This window comes from Eleginops maclovinus, chromosome 15, assembly GCF_036324505.1.
Source record: "Eleginops maclovinus isolate JMC-PN-2008 ecotype Puerto Natales chromosome 15, JC_Emac_rtc_rv5, whole genome shotgun sequence".
Lineage (NCBI taxonomy): Eukaryota > Metazoa > Chordata > Actinopteri > Perciformes > Eleginopidae > Eleginops > Eleginops maclovinus.
The window spans coordinates 13,307,522-13,330,773 of NC_086363.1; the positions used below are offsets into that span (position 1 = coordinate 13,307,522).

Consider the following 23,252-nt stretch of genomic DNA (forward strand, 5'->3'; position numbering starts at 1 on the left):
ACCACTTTATGACTATGCCTTTTAATTAGTGTTTTACCATAGTTTGTGACAAACACGGCTTTTTTCCCAAAAGAAAAGCCCACATTTGGGTAAGGATGAAACATTCTGATGAAACAAACTTTAAAAGACTTGGATATTGAGTTTTGGAATATACTCAAATATAGCAACGTCAACCTATTCACGAAGAGTGGTTTTATAACGAGAAAAAGTGGCAGTGTTTGCACTGATCAGCTGGAGAACGTGAAAAACTAATTTAATTTTGACGTGAATATGTTATACAGTATATGTTCCATATTTTGACGCAATGCAGGAAATGTCAGTCAGAGTAGGCTAGACTGCATATAACTGGAAAATAAGTGTAAAATCCAGTTTGATAAGCTTTGCAAACAGCTTAGTAGTTGTCATTTGTCTTTTTAGGTCACGTGTAATGGAGTAAAAATCGATTGTCTAAATGAAGGAAGAGTATTTTGTTATAAACATATGAGTAGAAGTTTAGTGTGCGGTTAACCTTGATTGAGCTGAAGAAAACTCCAAGTGAAGAGCAAACTACCTCTAATGGCCTAGAATCCAGCTTTTTGCAAAGAATGTATGGAGACATACACACACACACACACACATGCAAAAGAGCATATGCTTAATCACCACTGGCGTTTCCCAGGAAGTAAAATAGCATGGATTAAATACTTGGAGCTAAACATTAGAAAAGAGCAGAGTTCAGCTCTTACAGAATAAAAGGCAAATCATTATCTTCTAGAGAGAGAGGGAGGGAGAGAAAGAATCAGAGGTGGAAGGCGGCAGGCTGTGATACTGAGGAAGAAAAGGCGTCACGTTGAGAGGAAGACAGACTGATAAAAGAGGGAAGCCATCGGCGGAGGAAGAGAGAAAGGGCCCCACAAATTGGCAAAGGGAAGTCAGGGTCTCTCTGCTTTGCATTTCATTTACATGGCTGGCCGTATCGACCAATCGGATTGGGAGCGGAGCCCGTGGCTTAGGAAGGCGAATAAAGACTCCAAATGCCTTCACTGCTCTCATCCCTCTCCCTCATAATACCCTGTCTGCCCTTCTTTTCTCTCGCTCCCTCTCTTTTCTCTCCTCACTGTCATAATACCCTTTCTCTCGCAATTCTCTGCTCTCTGGCGTGGTACTATAAGTAGACCCTGTCCGATGTGATAGTGGGATGAGGAAGAGGGGAGAGGAGGGGAGGGATGAGGTAAGGAGGAGGCGAGGGGGGAGCTTGCAGATATGACTTTTGCTGCCACCCTCTAAAATTAAAGAAAAAACAAGATGTGGTATTTGTTTTTCAATCGTGTGTGTGTGTGTGTGTGTGTTCTGTTTGGTTTTCAGTTATGACCAGACACAAGCAGCAACACTTTCACCCCCTGTTCTTTGTTGTTTTTGTTGTTGTAGCTTTAAGAGTGGCGCTTACCTGCACGACACACACAATGTTACACCAGCAGAACATTTTGTTAACCTGACATAGCACATGCAAATACCCAAAGAACCCTTAACACATGCTAATTAATGAATACATGCTCTATAATTAATGGTGCTAATGTCAGCAATTACATATTGCACAAGTGGCTGATAATTAACTCTGATGGCTATCATGTGACCTTTTTGATGTCAAATGGATGGTGCATTTCCCCAGTGGAATGTATGAGTGTGTACACACACACACACACACACACACACACACACACACACACACACAATGATACGCTTCCCCTTGAATTCATTTGAATAATGTCATGTAGACAGACACATTAGAAAAACCCATGAATGACCCCGGGCATTTTTCACACAAGACATGAAACCATTTAACGCTTTAGCGCACAGACACACACACACACACACACACACACACACACACACACACACACACACACACACACACACACACACGCGCACGCACAGACCTTGAGGATATAATTTTGTGCCATATTACGAGTCTAATAGTTTACCTTTCATCCATGCAAGAGAGGCCTCCATGTGTGATCGAATGAGTCAAAGGAAAGTTTTGGAAACGAGGTGGAGGAGGCAGAGACGGAAATGAATTCCCTTCTGTCATAGATAATAACTATAACCACCACATTAGGGAAGCATATTTAAATGTTCTCATTGTGCAGCGGTAGTATTGTGATATTTTACTTTATTTAAAATACAGGGTTCGATTCCAGCCATGGTAACTTTGTTGTTGGTCACTCTCCTCATTGCCCTTCCAGCCAACCCCAACATTACTAAAATGTCCTTTGTATTTAATCAAAAGTCCAAAGCCTTTATTCATAGATTTACTGAAGCAAAAGTGAATAATTATGATAAAGTTGACCAAAATAGGCAGTGTCAGTATTATATTATAGCCAAATTTGATATGTTACAAAGATTTACACTGCTGATAAAATGATGTCCATACAGAGGAAGCTCTGTAGTCCATCCTTGATGCATTTGTTTGAACATACCTTTCTGGAAGGGGCCTTGAACCTAAGGAAGACATCTTTATTTTGTATGCCGCCAATGACCTTCCAATCCCAGTACGGACCACTTTTCCTTCCATGGAAGTCTCTGTGCTCAAGAGCTCAACAAAGAAATACATCATCATTTCATCTGTGCCAGTGGGGCCTTTGTTAAACGCAAGAGAAGAGATTGTGTGGACCTAGAGGAAGGAGAAGTCGGTGATCTACTATACGGAGCAAAAATCTGGAGCTGGAAAATACCAGTCTCATTTACCTGCACAGACTTGGCGGTCAGAAGAGGGGGAAAACGATCGACAGCCAACTGGGAGGATTTTTGTTTAAAACGGAGAAGATGTGAAGAAACAAAGTTCTTGCAGGAGCTGCAGATTATGAAGAAGCTCTCTGTTAGGCCACAACAGACAAACGGCGGCAAAGAAAAGAGAAGGTGTGAAAAGTATCATCATTAACAGAGCACTACAAATGTACTGCCGTCATTAGTTCTCTTCATTACTGCCACTTGTCTCCATGCTGAGGGCAGTCTGTGGAAACACCTCCCTTGTCATCATCATCTACATTATCCTTTTCCCTGCCACACACACACACACACACACACACACACACACACACACACACACACACACACACACACAGCACCCCTCATTGCCGTTAATCATCAATAACAATACCTTATTTGTCAGGGAGGAATGTTTACAATGGGATCACCCCCCCTAGGCGCGTGAACCCCTCCCCCGTCACCGCAGTGTGTCAGTGTGCCACCAATTACTGAGCGCAAACTGAATGAGGTCATAACGGGATGGGGTCATTAGCAAAACAAACCCACCGACCCCGTGGGGCAGAAGGAGGTGATGAAGAGGGGGAAGACGGTGGCAGGAGATCTTCCCTCCAACACACAACCATGACTTAAACACTCGAGGCCTCTCACACAACAAGTGTTAGGGAACACCTCGTCCACTTGTTACACAACAAGTGTACGAGGTCAAAGGCTTTCAAAATGTTCCTGAACACACTGAGCGTTATAAGTACAATTTTTTGGCTGTGCGTCAGGGTGTTGAAAACTCATAGCGTAACCTTTCTGTAATTACTGTGATAAATGCTCATAAAAATATCATGATGCCACTTGCGCTGAACTAATTCAAGCACACTAGGCAATATGTTGGATTGACAAATATTGTATTTACGTTTAAATAAGTTCTGTTGTTCACCTTCATTATAACATACAATTATTTTACCAGTAGAGTACCATTGCCTTGTTTAATTACTTTTTTTATATGACTTTTTGATTGAACAAAGGTTTGACTAAGGAGCCTGTAAAACAGAGATCTGAAAAGAATGATTAAAGGAATATTACACCCCCAAAAACAGAACTCGCTTGGATGAGTAGTGATGTTTTGTAATCCTAAGGTTTCAGAGAAATTGGTTTGGGAAGTAACATACAAAAAGTTACAAAAAACGCCACCATTCATTTCAATTAGACAATAATTGTTTTCTTTTGGGGATTTTTTTGTATCATTGTTAGGCATTTATGTCACAAGGTGAGCAGTTTATAACCAAATGGTTTTGGGCCAAATATTCCTTTAAAGCTGATGGGTTGAGGTATACTGGCCCTCTTTTGAGCCCTGTGTCTAGCTGTGTATAATGGATGGAAATACCCTTTACATTATTGTGGGGAAATTAGTGAAATCTCAACAGGTTTACCTCTACGCCGTAATGTAATAGAACGACTTTAATAAAAGGGTCTACATTTTTTTTAAAGTGTGCTATGAACACAACTTTGATTGTACCAAATAAATGCCTGAATATGCTTCTCCGGTGTCGACTATTCTTCTCAGACAAAGGGCTATTTGGTCATATTTAAGACCCTTTTTTTTGTAACTAAGAGCCCTTGGCCTTTAAATAGCTAAACTGCCAATAGTTGTTGTGAATAAGAGTTGTTGATGTTTGGCTTTTTGTTGTCCATGCTGTTGTTGTTAGTGGTGACGTTCTGTTTTGAGGACCTTCCTCGTCGAGGAACGCTTGTTGGTTTCTCCATGTTGACGTCACTGTGTTTTTATGGTTGAAAAGTAGGACAGCTGATCTGTTGTGGGTCACACACGCGCACACGCACACACACTCAGTGGCACACATATTAAAGCCCACTGAAACAACAAGTCCAGTGAATATTGCAAGAAGTTATAATAAACACACGTAGCACAAAGGGTCAAATCGCTAGTAGAAGTATCAGTCAATATAAATATCGTCTGCCATGTCGTGTGCTCCGTCCAGTCATTAATTCCCAAACTATGAAAATATTGAAGATGCTAAAAGCGATTAGAGATGAGTCTGTCCGGTGTGTGTGTGTGTCCTTTGTTGGCCGAGGGCATATTTGTGTTTGTGTATCTCCATTGTGACGCGTGTAATCCGCATGCTCTCTAATCCCAGAGCAGGTGGCCAGGCGTGTGGCGGCTGTGGGGGTGCAGAGCGGGCACACTCCTCCTGCTCCCCTAAACACACACCCTAATACGCTCACACACATATGATTGATCCACAAACCCATAAACACATCAATGCTTGCGCCACATTGTGCTTTATACCACCACAGGGGAGAGGAAGCACATAGGGACACCTGCGCTCATTCAGCCATACCTAATGCAACACACAGGCCCTGTTACCAGAGCTGTGACTTGGGAAAGATTCTCCACAGGGAAGCACGTGCCAGCGTTTCCAGGCCGCCCCTCCCCAGCCACCTCCTCCCGGCGTACGTCCGCAACAGACACGCTAGTCTCCAGGAGCTTGTGCTGCCCTTAACAGGTGGGACGGGAGGAGGCGGGGCATGGAGAGAGGCATCTGCCGTCAAACTCTGCATCCATTCTCCTCTACTGTACGACCTCTCCATCTGCCCCCACGGAGACGGAGGAAGGAGGAAGGTCAATGATGTTGTGGAAATGTGTAACAATCAGGCCTTTCCTGTGCTGAGCAGCAGTGATTTATCTTTATAGATCATACTTGTCAGCTATTGCGGTAAAGATGGTTTGAAAAGATTGTTTCGTGACATTCTCCACACTGTATGGTTTTGTCACAAGCAGCGAGAGGCCCCTTGACCTTTGACCTCTGTATTGTAACTGCAGGAGAGGAGAGGTCTGGCAGTTGAGCTCAGTGCGTGTTTAACAAGTTGTGCACTTGGTGGGCTGTTGGTCTGGATGTGAGCTGAATTTGAGGTTTTCTCGTCGTTTTGGATCTGAATACATATACTGTATGTCAGAGCTTGTCAAAGGGCTACATTAGCAAGGCATCGGTTTGGTTAGATTATGGCCATTGTTGGGGTAAAGTGTGAAAGTCCGTTATTGTTATTTAACTACCTCCATCCTCTACTTAAGAACTGAAGATATAGTTGGAATGTATTAAAAAGCTCGAGAATAAAAGCAAGTGGACCTTGAGTTAAGATATTGAATTTTCATATTTTTTATTTCTGTCTCAAAACCTCACAACATATCCGTAGACAAGTCTCAAAATCATTCCTGAATCCTGATCATCTATCCATTTGCAGAGGCAAAAAAAGGCTAAATGCATTGCTTCCATTAGCACGTTTAGCTGTTGACATGGCCGGCATAAGCTATCCAGTGCAGCTAAGTCCAGTTTGTACATATCGTTAAAAAAAATGGCCTTCCTTTTTGGATTAAAACGTACAATGTTCCCGTACGAACTGGCTCAAATTTGAGATTTTAAATTCATCCCCTTTCCGCGTTACGTTGAGAACAGTGTGTTGGATTTAGAGTTAAATGCTTTCGTTGACAACCTCTTGTTTTAGAAGGCGTGAGCCAAACCAGATTGAAAGCTTCACACTACCAAGGCACATGTTTCTGAATCACAGTACAGGTGTTTTAATTTCATATTATTATAGCTACCCACAATACCCCACTTGTCGCTGTCCTATAGCTTCCTCGACAAAGCTTCGCTCAAGCATCTGTTTGCGTCAAATGCTTTTAGCTTCAGCTTATGGATGTAAATTTGGCCTTTAAATGCATGTAATCTGTTATTACAACATCTCCCTTTTGCTTTTATAAGGAGATTTATGATTTTTTCCCCCCTGCTAATGGTCTGTTCTCATAAGGGCAGGAGTGCTTTGTTGGCTGGATGTCCACTGTCGACATAATCCAGGGTCGTGAGGTCCTCAGGCTAAATGGATTCTTTGGGGGAAAAAGAGAGAAAGAAACATTAACTAGGCATTAACTTTATGTAAAGCACTAATTCTTTGACGGCTATTCATATTATTATTTTTTACATATGCTGGGTTTTCTTTAACCCTGTAATCAGCTTTCTGCTTTGTGTTGGGGTGTGTGTGCGTGTCTACAACATATGTGTGTTTGTATAGCAATCGCTTTCCTCAAATGACAATATCTCAGCATTATTAATATGTGTGCTGATGTGTAACTCTGGCCATATGGTGCAGCTCAAATCCTAGCACCACTGTAAAGTATTTTAGCTTAACGTTTCACTATTGGGTTTTTTTTTTCTTCCATACATTTATAACCGGCTCAAGTCTTGAAAATCAGTTAATTCCACATAAATTGAGTTATTATTTAGAGAGATTTATCTAAAGATTATCATAAAAATCAGATACAGTTTTATGATTTCAGAGTAAGACCGTGCTCATCGTGGAATCTATTGAGGGGTTTCTTTCCACTCAAAAAGATGACTGCAAGAACAGCCTTTAATTGATTTTGAATGGACTTGCATGATCTTCACATGCTCTAAACAGAAAAGCCATAAATGAATGCTCTTGATAATCTTATCTTGTAAAATTTAAAAAACACGATGCGGTGTGCCATGGTAGTGGTACAAAAATAGCATCACCAGAAAGTGAAACGGCTATTATTAATGGGAAAGCACTGAGGAGGTCCAGTTAGTAAAAAAACAATCGAAAGAAGTTTCCATCATAAATAAAAAAAGAGCTGAAAAAACCCTTGTAATAAACACTATGGGATCATTATTGTATGCACAATAACACCAAACTGAATGGGATCCTGACACATCTGGTGCAGTAAAATGTAGACTCGCGTTGTCCAACAGTGTTTTTGATCTAATCTGTTGAAACAGTTTCATGATTCACTTTGGTTTAATGCGGCATCATTCAACACGCAATGGTCTCCCTGAAACAAATATCTAAATATATAATACTGTGCATGGCTTACTAAGTAGTTCTCAGAAGTTCTCCTCTCCTCATATACTGACGCCCAAATGTATCTTGTGACCTTTTGTGGGGTTCGCTGGACTCAACTACAAACTCAAATCTCCCAGCTGTACAACACATTGCTCCTTAACTATTGATGCAACAGTAAGTAATGTCATATGCATAATATTTCAGTCATATTTATAGTACTGTAGGTACATTAAACTGATAATATTGTGCATTTTAATGCTGAGATGTTATAGTTCTGCATTGTATTTTACTTAAGTACACCATGTAAACACTACTTCATCCCCTGCTGAGCTTTTTCAGCAAGCAATATCTATATTTACAGTTTAAACAGCTCCAGGAACACTCTCCCCCAGAGCTTTGTTTCTCTTTTTCAAGTCAGTTTCTCTTCTTCAAGAAACAATTTCTAAATTGTAAAAAAACAATGTTTTACATTTGAGTTCTCTTTGAGTAAGCGCTGCCTTTATCAGAAACCCTGTGGCATTCCTGAATTCCAATTAAAAGAACACTTTGCACCGCTTTAAGTCCCATTAAAACATCACATGGCAACATTTAGCGTGTGCATCTGATAGAATTGAAAATAATCTCATCAAATTGTGTAATCCAAGAGATTAAATCACTCTTCATATTACACGGCTTAACACAGATAGGGAAGGTCATAAAGAGTTACGGCTGTGTGCTTTGAACCATTTACCATATTCCTCAACGGCCATTCTGACAGGAGTACAGAAACACTATTGTTTCATTCATTTAAATGAGAGCCCATGACTGTTGTTGTAGCAGATGAATTATGTATGCGTTGCTGTGCTGATATGTGATAGACGTCGTCTCTCTGGGAATGTAGGACACATACTTATGCATAACAATAGTCCTCAGTTATATTCTCACCAACAAATTGTCCGTTTATCTCCTATATTCTTTTCTTCATAAAAGAAACTACATTCAGTTCATCTTGTGCTTATTATACGCAGCTGCTGTTGAGAAATCCGGTCCATTACCAAGTGGCAGTTACTGTATTCAAATATGCGGGATTGTTGCCCCAGTACTTTCACTAATTCTTTCTTCTTAAAAAAAACAGTCATATGCCTGTCAGTGACATTGTACAGCTGATGACCGCATAGCCTATTTAAATCGACTCTGATAGTCTTGTTCGAATCATCAATTGTTCATCATAAGTGTTTCCTGAGGTTTTATTTGTCATGCTTTCCCTCTCTCCAGACAATAATTGACATATTGGCTTGTTCCCAAATGGGCCTGTTATACTGGTCTGCGTCAAAAAAAACAACAATAAATCCATAAACTGACGACACAAAGAGATGCAAAACCGGATGTGTGATATGGGTTTTCAAAAGCGGATACAACGCCAATCTGAAATATTTTCACATCTAAATCTTCCATTACTAATGTGGATTTATTTTGATTCAGATGCAAAACAGGTGAAACTTTACAGACATGACTGATTAAAAGAGGGGTTTTAATGATTCTATTCAATTGCTAATTTGACATACAGTATACTAAGTAATGTAAGTGTGGGTTAGTGTCAAAATAAAAGACAGGAAAAAAAAGATATATGATAATTGGTACAAAAACAAATATTGGTTATGTTCCAAGAGAATAACTATCATTTCAAATAAGTATTATTATGTGTGATATTTACATTAAAGCCTAAATAGATAAGGTTTAGCCTAAATAGATACAATCATCAATAGCAATATTGTCAAATGTTGTCAAACCCTTAATTCCTCCTTCATAAAAGCAAATCTTGACATAACTTTAAAAAATGTGTCATTTTATATTTTAGGTCACATAATATACTAATGACCAGTGTTTATAATCATGCAATATACAGTATTATATGATGTATTGGGCCATTAAAAAGGCCGTCGATATCTCAGATACAAAGAATGAATATGCCAAATTTGATATAAGTTGGACACATGCCATGTACACAGTCCTAATGTCAATAGTTTGTGTCATATTTTAGATTTCGAGTGTATAATTATCAGTATTTAGATGCCCATGTTACAGTTTTCTGACAGTTAATTTATGAGGAGTATTTTTAGGGCCGGTGCATAGCCCCTGTGGAGCCGGATCGAGGCTTCCCTCTCCCCCGGTCGGATCCCCTCTCCTCCGGTGGGGGAAACCTGGAGATCCCCGGCCCGGTGAAGTCGTGCCGCTTGGGAAATGCCCTGCCTTGGGGCGACGTCCGACAAAATGTCAAGAAGAAGAAGAAGAAAAAGCTTCTGAGGCTCTTTTTTTTTTTTTGTTAAACATCCTCAAATGCGATGAGAGGATTAATGGAGCGCGTCTGCCGGACCCATATGTCCCCCTCAGTGCCGCTTGTGCTTAATTAAAACCGAATGGATACTCGGGGGGGCCCTGGTCCCCCTGCTGCAGGAACCCTGACTTTACTGCTCTCTGCTGACAATATCGAACCTGTTGAAAGCGGGAATATGGCTCTGGGATCGAGAAGAAATATTTTTACCACTGTAGAAAAAAAATACGTAGGCCTTCAGTTCAGTTTATTAGAGCAAGCGTTAGTGTGACGTTTCATTGCAGAACGTCACGATTAATATTTAAGAAATCTAATCTTTATAGACACAAAGAAATTAGTTTTTTATTTATCCAAAACAAATTGTATAGATTATGGCCACTTTTGCTGAGATTATATTAATTAAATCCATGTTTTCATCTTATTTTTTGTTTTCTCTCTCAACTACACAATCCATTTGCAGCTTTTAATGTTTTTATTTAAGTATTTTAGTTAATTAATCTCATTTTTATTTAGGTCACGATTTTAGGTTGCCACTTTCAACGTGGTGTTAAGGCTTATGCCAACTCCAAATCCTGATTTAACACATTAAACCCATATTATCTATTTCAAATAATAATACAAAATCAACAACAAACTAAATATAGGCCATTATAATATTTGATATAGTACAGTATGGTTTGTCGCTCTGTAATTGTGTGTGTCATTTGGTGCTAATTGGGGGTCAAATACACAACAAAGCACTTCAACTGCAGCAGAGTCACGGCAGAATTATTAGAAGATTCTCTGACATCTCATGTCACTTCCTAATTAGGCCGATAGCACGAGCCTCCTTATTCTTTATGCACGAGCCCCCGGATCTGCTCACCCTCAAACTCTCTCTCTCCTTCAAACCCTGGAGACCTTTTGGCTTTATGTCCTCATAATGCAGGACTAACAATCCCTGCAACAGATCTGTGACATTGCTTTCGATCGATATTGGATAAAGAGCAAACACTCAACATTTAAAACTGAATTATGATCAATTATGCGTTTATAATTGACCTGATAAGTCAAGTTTAAACCCATTACTTCCCTCAATTGTATGTTTTAAAAAAAAAAATATATATATATAGGCTGGTGCATGTCAAAATGAGGTTTACCCTCTTTATATGGATCATATATTGCAGGTTTTTTTGCCTTATGTCCACTTTTCTGCAGTTTTTCTTTGCTATGTAACTATTAGAACTCGTGTTTGCTCCAGTCTTGAGCTGCAGAGCTCATTTCACATCTCTGCGTGTGAACTGGCCAGCATTGCGCCCTGCACCAAAGAGCAGCCGTCAATAAAAATGTTGGATTATCCTCTTTATTAGACGGGATTAACGCAACTCTCACATAATTCACATTCCTCCCTGCCTGGACAGAAATCAGGCACGGAGTCCAGTGATTAAGAAGAAATACTTTTAAAAAGTAGGCAAATAATAATTGCATTGTGTACAAGGATAAAATGTGTTACTAAGACACTACGCCAAACCAAAAACGGTAATTGTTGTTTGTGAAATGAGGTGTGTTTATAGGGTTTGCTGTCGTGTTGTGGTGTTTGATGTGATACCAAGAGAAAAACACAGAACATTTAGTTGGATTTACACAGAGTTGTGTCAGGTCAAGTGATCTTTATTATTTATTTGTGTTTGTGGCCTTCACGCAGCAGTACAGCTCAGATGGACCTTGCTCTCTGCTGGTTTGATTTGCTCTGCACTTCCCCTTTCAATTAACTAATATCTCCTCATAATAATTTATCATTTAACACTCGAGACATGGGGATAAATCTACCAAATTCACAGCTGGGAAGTTGCGCGAAACAAAATTGCATACAGGTAGTACAAATAATCACAATTTCTGAAAATAAATCTAACACATGGGGGAAAACAATTCAAAAAAACACAGGGGACATTTATGAGCACACGCAAACGGACTGATTGTCTCTTATAACTAGTTTTAAACATATTTCTCATAAATTAATAGTGCATCCAGGTTCATGTCAGAGCTTCTCTCTCACACACTCTCTCTCTACAACACACACTCATGCACAACGCTTTGATCAAAGGGGCCCTTCAGCGTGCCAAAAAAAAAAAAAAAAGACAAGAGAGGAGAGTCTTTAAGGAGCTTAGAAAAAACCCTGACTTATTCCTCCGTCTCAACCGTCTTTTGATCCTTTTTTTCCTTTTGGTCAACACATTTGTTCCGTGTCCTTGATCAAAGTAGGGGAGAAGTCAGTCTGAATGTTCAATAAGTTAACCCAACAAGTGAGACAACCGGCTGGCAGTCCTGTTCTGCCCTGCCCGAGGTAGAAGTTGGGGGTAGAAGATGGTGGGAAATAACGACTTGCTGCTCCCAACCCCGGGGTTTTTATTCGCCTGTATAGTCTGCTGATTGTGGAATTTGTCCTCTCACAACACTTGGAACTTCCACGCTGCCTGGTCTTTGTAATCCAAACAGTCTGAATTGAAATTGAGCTTCCATGAGGAGGCTGTTTGGTCTTTATAGTCCAGGCAGTCTGCCGCACCGCTGAAGCCCAGACCCGCCGCGCCGTACGCCGACGTGGAGAGGGACGACGCGTTGCTCAAGTGGCCGGAAACCCCGTTGCTGGACATGGGGCTCATGGTGGAGCCCGCGGCGGTGAGCTGGTGGTGCATAGGCGAAAGGTAGGAGCCGCAGTCCATCCCGGTGAAATAGGACGAGGAGCCCGTGTAGCCCTGGTTGTAGCCCGACGCCTGGCTGTAGGTCATGGGGTAAGAGCGCTGCATGCAGGAGGAGGAGGAGGTAGACAGCGGGTCGGAGAGCGGGGAGATGGAGGCCGGGCTCCAGATAGACACCGGGGCCGCGCTGCTGCTCACTGCCGGGAGGGATGTGCTAGACGGCGGAGTGAACTGCCCGCTGGCTCCGCTCTCTGAGCTGGCCTCCCTCACCGGAGAGCTCTTCTTCTTCACCGGCTTGCTCACTGCCTTGTTCTGCGCTCCGCTCTGGGATTGCTGGGCCTGTTGGCGATGTTTAGCCCGTCGGTTCTTGAACCATACCTTGAATGAAAAAATGTAATTATTTTATTAAGCTATAAACAACACAGTTTCTTTTTTTCCAAGGTCCAAGATACTCCAAAACCATTTGGTTCACTGAAAATTGTACACTGAATAGGTCCATCCCAGAAAAAAATTTATGTAATTTTTCCCAAATGGTATTCACAAGTGTTTTAGTTTTACAGGCTTTACACTTTATCCAACGAAACTCCGTTCTTAAATCATTACTCACACAGTTAGTCAATAACCTACGAATTACCATAAACATGAATTAAATACATACAATTCTCGCCTGAAGAAAAGACCGTTATCAAGCACTTCTCCAGCACTGAAGAGGACACTTGAAGTTCAGCGCCCCTCACTGAACATTATCGACCTGCCATTAATAGACAGTGCAGTATTATTGTTGGGGTCTCACCTGCACTCTGGATTCAGGCAGGTTGATCTTTAAGGCCATCTCCTCTCTCATGAAGATGTCAGGGTACCGGGTCTTGTTGAACAGATTCTCGAGCAGGTCGAGCTGGGCCCGCGTAAAAGTCGTCCTCTCTCTCCTCTGTTTGCGAGGGGTTCCTGTTAACAAGAAGAGGGTCAAATTAAAGAAGCAAAATAACTTTCCCAAACATTCAAAGAAAACAAAATACCACATTTTTTAACACGATTTTTGGATACTCCAACTATCCACGGTAATTAAATTAGGAATCCATCACTCATTTGAATACTACAAAGAGTATCCAAATGGCAAAAAAACTATTAAATACTAAAAACCTAAATACTATTTTGTATACATGAAGGCCTATTTTTTTTAGTTTTTGGGTTATTACCGTGGTATCCCACTGAAGGGTGCAGCAGGTCCACTCCTGAGGTAGATAAGCTCAGTCCGTTCACCGTGTACGGCGGCTGCTTCAGATAGGACATCATGCTGGCAGCCGGGCGATTGGGCAAAAATGTAAAGAAATAGATAAAATAAAAAATAGAGCAGGAAATCGAATTTTAATCCTCTCGCGTCTCCGTTTGATATTTCACTTCGTCCAACCTGGAACAGGAACACAAAACAGGATCGTGTTTAAGGTCTGTGAGATTCGTCTGTGTCCGCGGTCTTTTGCGCGCAGCCTTTACGCACCACGGTGGTTTAAAGAAGTGGGCGTCCTCGCGCTCGCGGGGCTCTTAAAGGCAAGTAGAGACCCCCAGCTGTCCCCTGCTGGACTGAGGATGCTCTGTCTGGCTGACAGGCGTTTACGCCATCACCCCCCACCACACACACACACACACACACACTCACACTAACTGCTACTATAACCCCGCCCCCTTACCGCCACTACCCCCCAAACACACTCCTCTCCTAGTACCACCAAAACAAAACATTGTCGTTAAAATGCGCACACTCGCTGTGCCCCAACCGGGCTCTCAATTAGCATATACCCACAGGTTAGGCGAAGCTAAATAGACAGCTGATTGGGGGGCCATTTGCAGAAACAAAGCCCACTGTTGACCGATAAGTAATGCTGATAACAAAAGACTTTAGGGAACCAACAAAGAAGGAAATACTGCAAACTGAGCGCGCATTGAAATACAACGGAGCATCTTCATTTCTATATCTCAAGGCCCATTGTTCGTTTCCACTAAAACCCTTGTACATTTAAATGTAACGAAATTATAATACGAAGGACAACTTTCGCAAATAATTACAAACACGGAGGCATTCCCCAAACTGATTTCTGACATATATTATTGACACCACTCGCGGCGGTTCCCCCTCCTTTCCTAATGAATTGCTCCCGGTAATTAGATTTGGAAGGTGAGACTATCTAAAAGTGTTGATTAGAGAGGAGCACTTAATCTCAATCTAAACAAACAAGGAGATGACCCACTAAAATTGTCTCCAGATTTAGTTAAAAGAAACAATTTATATAAGTCTACAACCTTTTAATTTCAACTTGTATTTTTATTATTTGATTTTACAATGACAAAAAGTCAATAAATATCCTAAATAATAATGTAGATATTGTGAGCAATTTTCTGAATGTAAAGCAATATTATATAAAGAAGAAAACCAATTCAGCAACATAAGCATGAATAAATATTTTTGAATATTAGAAAAATCGATTATAGGTGATTAAATATTTGTAAACACATTCATATAAATGAATGTGTTTACAACCTACCTGATAATGCAATACAATTCGGTTTGCTAAATATGTTTTCTATTACATAGCCCATCATTAAAGTCAAGGCCAATGTTTGGGCTCTGCCATAGGAGGAAAAAAACGATCACAAAACTCTGTCTAATAGGCCTTAATATCTTTCTTTGTTAGTAATAGCTAATTAGTCTATATTCCATATGCTGCTGTCTGAGGCCTCTCGTAACGTTTCCAGTGACACCTACCTGTAGAATAAAGTTCCCAGGACCCCAGGGTGCTCAGCCCGGACCCCTCGTTTTATAGAGCCAATAACGGCCACTCCTATAGTCAATCTGTCACTTTTTTTCCAACCCCGGCTACCGGTTGCTCCACATCCGTTCAATAATAAATACCCTGCCTGGCCTTTAATTATTATTGGCTACAAGAGATTTTTTTTTTTTTCTGTAAGAAATGAACGAGATAATCCGGACGGCACGCGCTGGCCTGATTACAGGACGCCAGCCACGACTCCGCATTCAGGTCTCCTTAATTTTCTGCGTCACGAAAATAAAACAAAGACTGGCATTGTATTAATCAGACCAGCTGACTGCCAGACAACCGACCCCCCCCCCCCCACACACACACACACATACACACACACACACACCCTCAACCCCCCCAACAACCCCGGCACAATCAGCTCTACAACTCACTTTCCCAAATCCACATGCATGTTCAAAGTAATTATTATTTATTAGTGTGATTATTTATTATTATTGTTATTATTACGATTATTGTTATTATTATTGCTTGTTCCTGTATATTCTTATTGCGTTATGATTTTGATGTTTTTATATTTTGCAAGTCTACATTTATCATTCAATAAAAAAAGTTGTGTTTGTTAATATGCAAATTAATGTGCAAATTCTATATTGAAATTGATTTTTCTTTTTTAATGATAACGCATTTTTCATTCGAGGTTATTCTATTAGCTTAGCCATCTGTTTGATGACAAAGTGGAACCTTTAGATTGGCCTACATTCAATACAGTGTTATTTAAGATTTTCTTTTTACAACTTGACTTTAGGGGTTCACCCTCCCTCCTCTACATGCCTGAATACATCCAAAGACTGGTGAAACACCCAGCAGTTGGAGTGTATTATCCGAAGTTGCGGACTGCGATTAATCGGTTGAACGCCCCTTTGCTCGGAGCATGCAGCCCACAGAGGCGAGAGAAGTTTCCTTTTAAACACGCCTTTCCAATTATCTCCCTGTAGGCTATCGGCGTATCCATCGCACGCACCGCCGATTAGAGCAAAAACAATTCCCACTTCTCATTTTAATACGTTAAACTTACACTCAAAATATGAAACCAAAGTAAAATAAGTCAATTACCTCAGTTGTTTTTTTAAATGCCTTTTCTTTACGTCTCGTTCTCTCTCTGCAGAGCGGTTTTATGAAGCTGCTTTGATTAGTTTCCTCCCGGGTACGCTTGTTGGATGCGGATAATAGCTATACTCTCAGTATTTATGGAGAGAGAGAGAGAGAGACTGTGATGATTTTTTTTGCAGCCAATGGAAGTGATTGAAAATATGATGGGCAGAGGTGTGAATGCATGCAGCAGCTGAAGTAATGCGGCCTGATGGTGGCAACATCAGATCCTAAACCAGGCTATATGTTTTGCTGCCACTTCTTTATCATCAAAAATAACGTTATTAAAGACACGCTTTTGACTAGTAATAAATACGTCTTTATTTATATTTTTAAACTGACAAAGTTAACAGACGTACCAATAGGTGTGGTGCTTTGACCAATCAGAGCCGAGCGCCTGCACGCAACTTTTGACGATCAAATAATACTGGTAGGCCATATAGCCTAACCTATAGACCCGCGCTCATATTAAGAATCGTGAGGTTTTAGCTGCGGCTTGCAGATTTGATTGTCAAAATAAGCCGAGCAAGCAAAACGGAAGCACTGTTTTGTAGAGAGAGGTGAAAATAACTTCTCGGGGATCTGTCACGGTTTAGTTCTGTGTAACCCTGTAAAGGAGATTTAAGGGGGAAAATGGTGGCCCGTGAAGCTGTATCCTACACCACCACTTATATGTTGATTTTTCAAAAGTTGTTTTTCTTGTTTATTTTATCAACAAAGTTGCCCAAAGGATATGTTAAATGTTGGGTAACACCATGAACCACTTAAAAATTAAAAATGTGTTATGACTGATTTGATTTAAATAAAAACGTCTAAATTATGTAGGCCTACATTTTTGTTTTCCTTCCGTTTGGACAAAACTTTGGTCCCAGCAGCCCTGACTGGAGGTTTTTTTTAATAATGCTCTCAAACAAGCAGCAGGTTAGAGAACTAATTAGGAGTCTACATGCCAGATGAACAGACTGTGAGGCTGCCGGCTTGTTAGACACGACTAAAATCAATACGACCTATTATAGACTCTTTTGTATGAAAAACCATTTTGCAAAATCTAAATGTTTGAGGTTTAGAGCAATTATATAAAGTCAATAAAGATTCAAATTAAGATAGAATTGGTAATATTGTGATTAGATGTTGGTCATTAGAATAAAATGATAAGTTGAGTTTTCCCATTTTCCCTGAGCGATCACAGTAAAACAAACAGCCTAACGGGGCTTAAGTATCTGGTCCTCTTGTTGTCCCTCAGCGATGTTCTTGGCTCACGCAGAGTGCTTTCATCTTCAGCTCTGATATATAATTCATCGGAAAATATCTAATAGCCCTGGGGAGCGTTTCGGCTAAACGGGGCCGCGGTTGTAAAAAAGGTGAAGGCGCTTGTTAATGTCTGTGGCAATATGCCCTCCCCCTGTCTCCGGGCCAATTGACGAAGTCACGGTTTCTCCTGCTGTTAGGGAGACGAATTGAAGGCTAAGAATCGTGGGACTGAGATACCTCTCTCACAATGTGCTGGATAACACTGGCTGGCATGAGGAGAGCAGACGTGCTGCCTTCTCTCTCCTCCTGCAGCCTTTTGTTTGCTTACTGTTAAAACGGTTGCAGACTCAATATTAAGAGTCCATTGTAATTATGGGTTATACCTCTTTTAAATATTTTTCTGAATTCATATTTCGAAATAAATATTTCTATATTTATTTAAGAGTCGGTGTTTGTTGGTCAGAAAACAATTAATTTATCTTCACAGAACTCTTTAAAAAAAAATGTATCTCACTTTATATCCAGTATCTTTTTACATTTTAAAGGAGCAGCCCGGAGATTTAGGTTTATGCTTGCCTTAAGTTGTGTTTTTTTGAGACACACATCTTTTATTTATACATTTTTCGTTCTTAGAATTGTAGTGCTTTATATCGGTTATTGGATCTTCAGGTTTTTGTTCAAACAACTTCAGTTAACCTATTGATAAATGACCAGTTTCTGGATCAATTAGATGCATTTATATAAACTTGGTGTGATTTCTCAAAGGAGAATGATTTTTAATTCAAGAGTTTCCTGCTCAAAATACATTAAATGTACCTTATTTTTATTTATTTGCTTTACTTTTCGCTTTTATTTACATAACTTTTTTTATAAATTAAATTTAAAAGAGGCATATGAATGTAGTGTTGTATTATAACGTGAAACACAATTGAAAGGAAGCATTTATTCACTGGTTCTCATTATTTTAGGATGCTCAGTTTTTTGCACCAACCACTTCAGATCACTTGAGCTGTCTCAAGGACAAATCAATGACTTGGCCCACTCGACCAACCCCATCTGTTACACACAAACACGTAAAAATTACGTTGGCGTGCTTTTTGCCATCTGCAGCGTAGAACTCACATTGATATATTTATTGATAGCCATTGCGAACAAAGCAATATGTATTGGTGATTTTACAACAAACCGAAGCGAGCGTCCTTGGTTATTGAACCATTGTATTATCTGTTGAGTTTATGTGCTTTGGCCAGCAGGTGTTTCAGAAAAAACTATTGTCCACTGTAGATTTTAGTCACCTTAAAGGCCCAATCACTGCAGTAAGTAGTACAAATTAAATGTATCATTGTGTCTTTGTAAAAAAGACAATGCTAAGGGTACGTTGATGTAAAAAGCTAGTTGGTGAGCCAACCAATAATCTAATGCTCATTTAACATAGTCCTCCTAGGTCATTTTCTATTCACAGTTGTAGAATATTTCATTCAATTAAGATAAAATTAAAGAGTTCTGCCGGAGCTCAGTGTCAGTTAGCTAGCTTGTTTAGGCTAACAGGACGATAAGTTAACAGACCCATACTATTTAGTATGCCAAAGAATATTCAGTATGTTCCTACACAAATGATGTCATACTGTGTCAAGTCAAATTTTGCTGTATGCAAGATGGCAAGCTCTTCTAGATATTCAGACCATCAATGCTTTGCCCATGGGTATGAGCAAGAGGGTCAAAGTCCAAGGTGCAGTGTTATGATGAAGCAACATATCCAAATTGTATGCAAACTGCACAGTGGGAAGTTACTGTAGATACTTAAAGAAACCTTGGTTTTTGAATGCAACCACAGTTTATGTTAGGGTCGCTTTCTACTGTATTACAGTCAGAGACGTAACGGCCAACATGTTAGTACTAGTCGGTCACAAAAACCTGCTTTCTTTTTTCTCTGTACAGTTCCTTTAACCTTCCGAGTCTTTTCTTTTCATTACAAAATGTCATACAATTAGTACTTCAGAGTTTAACTGGATGCAAAAGATTTGCTTCGACCCCTTGAATCAATCCACTGATTGAACGGTTCCTTAAAAATAAACAGATCTGCTGCAAAATGCTTCCATTTGATACACCGGTGTGAGCACACCTTAAGAAAAACATCTGGTCAGCTGAGACACCTTAAAATGAAATTACTTTGTGAAGAATTTGTCTTTTATAGCTGAATGTCAGTGTACTGTTTTATATTGCACCTGTTGTATTATTACCATTTACCCCCCTTGCACTTACTACCACATGGACCACATCATATCATATTCATGCCCTTCACTGAGATACATCCACCACTTGTGGTTTGCCCATGGGGAGGGTTGAATGTCTTGTCCCTGCTGGTACCTCGTTAACCTCCCATGGCCTGCGGCTAGTGTTAGCCAAACTGAGAGGGCTCATACCTGGGTATTGGTCAGCAGGGACCGGCCCCAGGAGCCCTGGACCCCCCACTGGGTGAGGGGAGGGAGGAGGAGGGCCAAACAAAAACCCAACCTGGCATCCCCACGGCAAACAGCCCACCTACTGTCAGCCAGCATCTGGGGCACAGCACACAGACCCTCTATTCTCATTCTGATGATGGCAAATACTGAGGAGCACACACACACACACACTCACAAAAACACACACTACAGCAAAGGCCAATCTACTCCTTGCAAACCTGTAACAGAACAAAAAATGTCTGGGGTGCGTTTCTGACTTTAGCTTATAATAGTGGAAAAGTATTTAAAGTATTTTTGAAATGATAAAGCAGCTGCAACCAATCAAGGTTTAGTTAAGAGATTACCCCCAAGCATTTAGATATGTAGCTTTTTTTAAAGGGTCAATCTAAATGCTTTGAATTCACTGTACTTTAAAGAGAATAAAGCGCATGTGGAGAACAAAGTCAGGAAATAGCGAGATAAAAAAGAATGACAGACAGCGATTGGAAAGAGAGTGACAGGGAGAAATGGGGAGGAGGAGTGTAAAGTTAATCCAGTCTGAATCGACGGGCCCGGCTGCAGGAGTGACACTGAAAACAGTTTTTCTTTTCTTTCTTTTCTCTGCAAATTTGCTCTCCCCTCTCCCACTCTCTTTGCTTCCTCCCGTGCCTCTCGCTATTTTTCTGCCTTCTTATCCTTTTTAATTAGAGGGGCTATTCTGCTGCACAGAGGACTTTAATCCCCAACTGACCAACAATGCAAAAAGCCAGCCCTTTGAAGAGCCGACCTGCACCCCTCTTGGCCCCCCAAACCTCCCCACCACCAATCCCTGCACTGCCCAAACACTCCTCCGCTCCCATCGTTGGGAATACCAGTCTCTTTCCCCTTCTCCATCTTTTCCAACATCTCGGACAAAGCACTTGGGGGACCACTGCAAAGAGAAAGTGTCTGAAAGAGCATTTCAATATCCGCCAAGGTTCTCAAAAAGCTTTGGTTTGGTACTGGGACAAGACCGAGGTCAAATGGCAGGTGACTCTGAATAAAGAAAAGTTACTGAAATAACTTGCTAACATCTGAAGTGAAGCTAAAGTCACAAAGGAGGCATTATAATCGAGCAAAAATGAGTAGAGGGTAAAAGGTGCAGCTGCTAAATGTCAGAGAAACCCAATCCCATCTTTTTTTGTTTCTTTTTTTCTTAAAATTATAACCGTGTTGTTAGAAACTCTGTTACATATCCTTGTTTTATGATGATTACTCTGTCTTCTATATCTGTTTTCCCCCTTCTTTTGTTACTGTGAAACCCTTTTTAACTTAGTTTTTTTCAAATATAAATGAAGTTTGCTGCTTGAAATGTTGCGTTTGTAACGGAAACCATTTGAAAACGCAGTACATCACCACAGCGGATTGCAATTTGAGAGGATTTTTCACCTCTTTTCTGGGATGCAAAAGGAAACTAAAGAAAGTTTAGTTACCTTTATTAAAACTAACAATTCTTCAGAAATGGAGCAGGCTAGAGGGCACGGTTGTAAAGAGCAGAAGCTGAAGCTAATTCCCCCACTGGGTCTCATTTCCATATGTATATGCATCTCAAGATGGAGTCTATTAACACCCACCCTTGTTTTCTCGTTAGATGATTATATGCAACCATTATTAGTAAATTGCCTTCTGATTGAGATAATAAGTCAGGGTCAGGGAGGAGAACATAATGAGGGTTTGTGTTAATGACTCATCATAGATAAAAACACAATACTTGGATAATAAACCAACCAATCACGGACATTATTGTGCATTTGATCATACTGTTTAGTTGGTAGTTAGTATTCTAGAATGGTGGCCCAGATTTTTCATCTATAAGGGGGCGAAATAATTAGTCTCTTAAAATGTGAATGATAACTGCTCCAACTCTGCCTAAAAGGAACTGAACTAATTTCCCTGTAATTTAGTTCAAGCGGATTTTCTGTAAACATTCCGCCAACATAGCAGTCTGACAAATTGCCACTGGAGCACAATGACTCTTTCAACCCTGCCCTGCATGTAAATGACAGAAAAATGAATTTCCTTTCACCAACGTCGCCCGCAGTTTCCTATTTTTACGCCCGGCATGCTGGCTTGAAGCACCCCCATATACAGACATGGAGAAAAACAGCGAAACCCTCTGCCTGGCTAATCACAGGCCCAATATTTCCATAGCAAGCAATTAGCATCTTGCTTTTATGTGGGAAATGGCTGAGGCGAGAGTAGCAGCGAGTCGGGGAGAGAGGCACGACGGAAACAGAGAGAGAATAAAAGAGCAATTAAGATGTTGGGTGAGTGGAGGACAGAGACAGGCAGTCTGCTGCCGTGTGATTTGAGGCTTGCAGGCCCAGTAATTAGCCCTTCATTGTGAGATAATGGACTTGGCCGGTCTTCCTGGTTCCCCGAGCCGCCCGGGCCGACTCGGCCCACGGAAGGTCAAAGGTCACAATGTGCAGTTTGGCTCCTATATGTTTGTGTGTGCATGTGTGTGACTGTTATTGTTGTGAAACCGTCTTTCAAGACTTGCATCCTCTAAAAAAACAATACCATATATGGACAGGAGTCTTTGCATTCAGGTAAATTAATAATCTGTGAATCTGCAAAGGTTGATGGGTAAATCCTTGGCCTGCTTTAGCCTTTTTTTTGTGAAGAGCGTGCCAGTGAATGCAGCGTTGGAGTCATCTCTCTTCGGGCCTATCACTCCTTTCTCCCGCCATCTTTAGAAGAGCAGTAATCTGTGAACCCTGAATCATAAGCTTTGAGTAAATCTATGTAATACGGGTAATTCGATGAAGCAGTATTTTCCTGGTGAGAGGCAAAATCCTGTTGACTATTCAAGGATTGAATCATCCAACAGTAATGCCATTAGACCAGTGCCACGGATTCCTCGGAAAATGCTGTTTAATTGCCAGTAACCAGCCATTGTTTGGTGACGGGTAAACACTAGCCGTGAGGGGGGGAGACAGCGAGGGAGGAAGCGTGTGAAAAAGATGGCCCCTTCGGCTTCAGCCAATCGCCATTGAGAGAC

The 23,252-nt window shown here is 40.7% G+C and overlaps 1 protein-coding gene across 4 annotated transcripts; it reads right to left on the reverse strand.

Moving 5' to 3' along the window:
• Positions 1-11,482: 11,482 nt before the first annotated feature.
• Positions 11,483-16,571, reverse strand: LOC134876976 (homeobox protein OTX2-like). 4 transcript variants are annotated; one of them, XM_063902274.1, is made up of 4 exons: positions 16,482-16,571; positions 13,791-13,888; positions 13,388-13,539; positions 11,483-12,972 (listed from the first exon to the last, which is right to left on the reverse strand). In XM_063902274.1, exons 2-4 carry the CDS (start codon positions 13,885-13,887, stop codon positions 12,346-12,348), a joined length of 876 nt encoding a protein of 291 aa, XP_063758344.1. In that variant the 5' UTR covers position 13,888; positions 16,482-16,571; the 3' UTR covers positions 11,483-12,345. The 4 variants fall into 4 exon arrangements, with proteins under 4 accessions (XP_063758344.1, XP_063758342.1, XP_063758343.1 ...); XM_063902272.1 differs by having other exon boundaries at positions 13,791-14,002; XM_063902273.1 differs by lacking the exon at positions 16,482-16,571 and adding an exon at positions 15,353-15,369 and having other exon boundaries at positions 13,791-14,002.
• Between the last annotated feature and the right edge of the window lie 6,681 nt (positions 16,572-23,252).

What these genes read in the sequence shown, in the direction of transcription:
- LOC134876976 (XM_063902274.1), bottom strand. Translation starts at nt 13,887, where the DNA reads ATGATGTCCTATCTGAAGCAGCCGCCGTACACGGTGAACGGACTGAGC. An exon ending in CCCTTCAGTGGGATACCACG is followed by an intron (nt 13,540 to 13,790) that starts GTAATAACCCAA and finishes TCTTGTTAACAG; the next exon opens with GAACCCCTCGCAAACAGAGG. An exon ending in TGCCTGAATCCAGAGTGCAG is followed by an intron (nt 12,973 to 13,387) that starts GTGAGACCCCAA and finishes TTTTCATTCAAG; the next exon opens with GTATGGTTCAAGAACCGACG.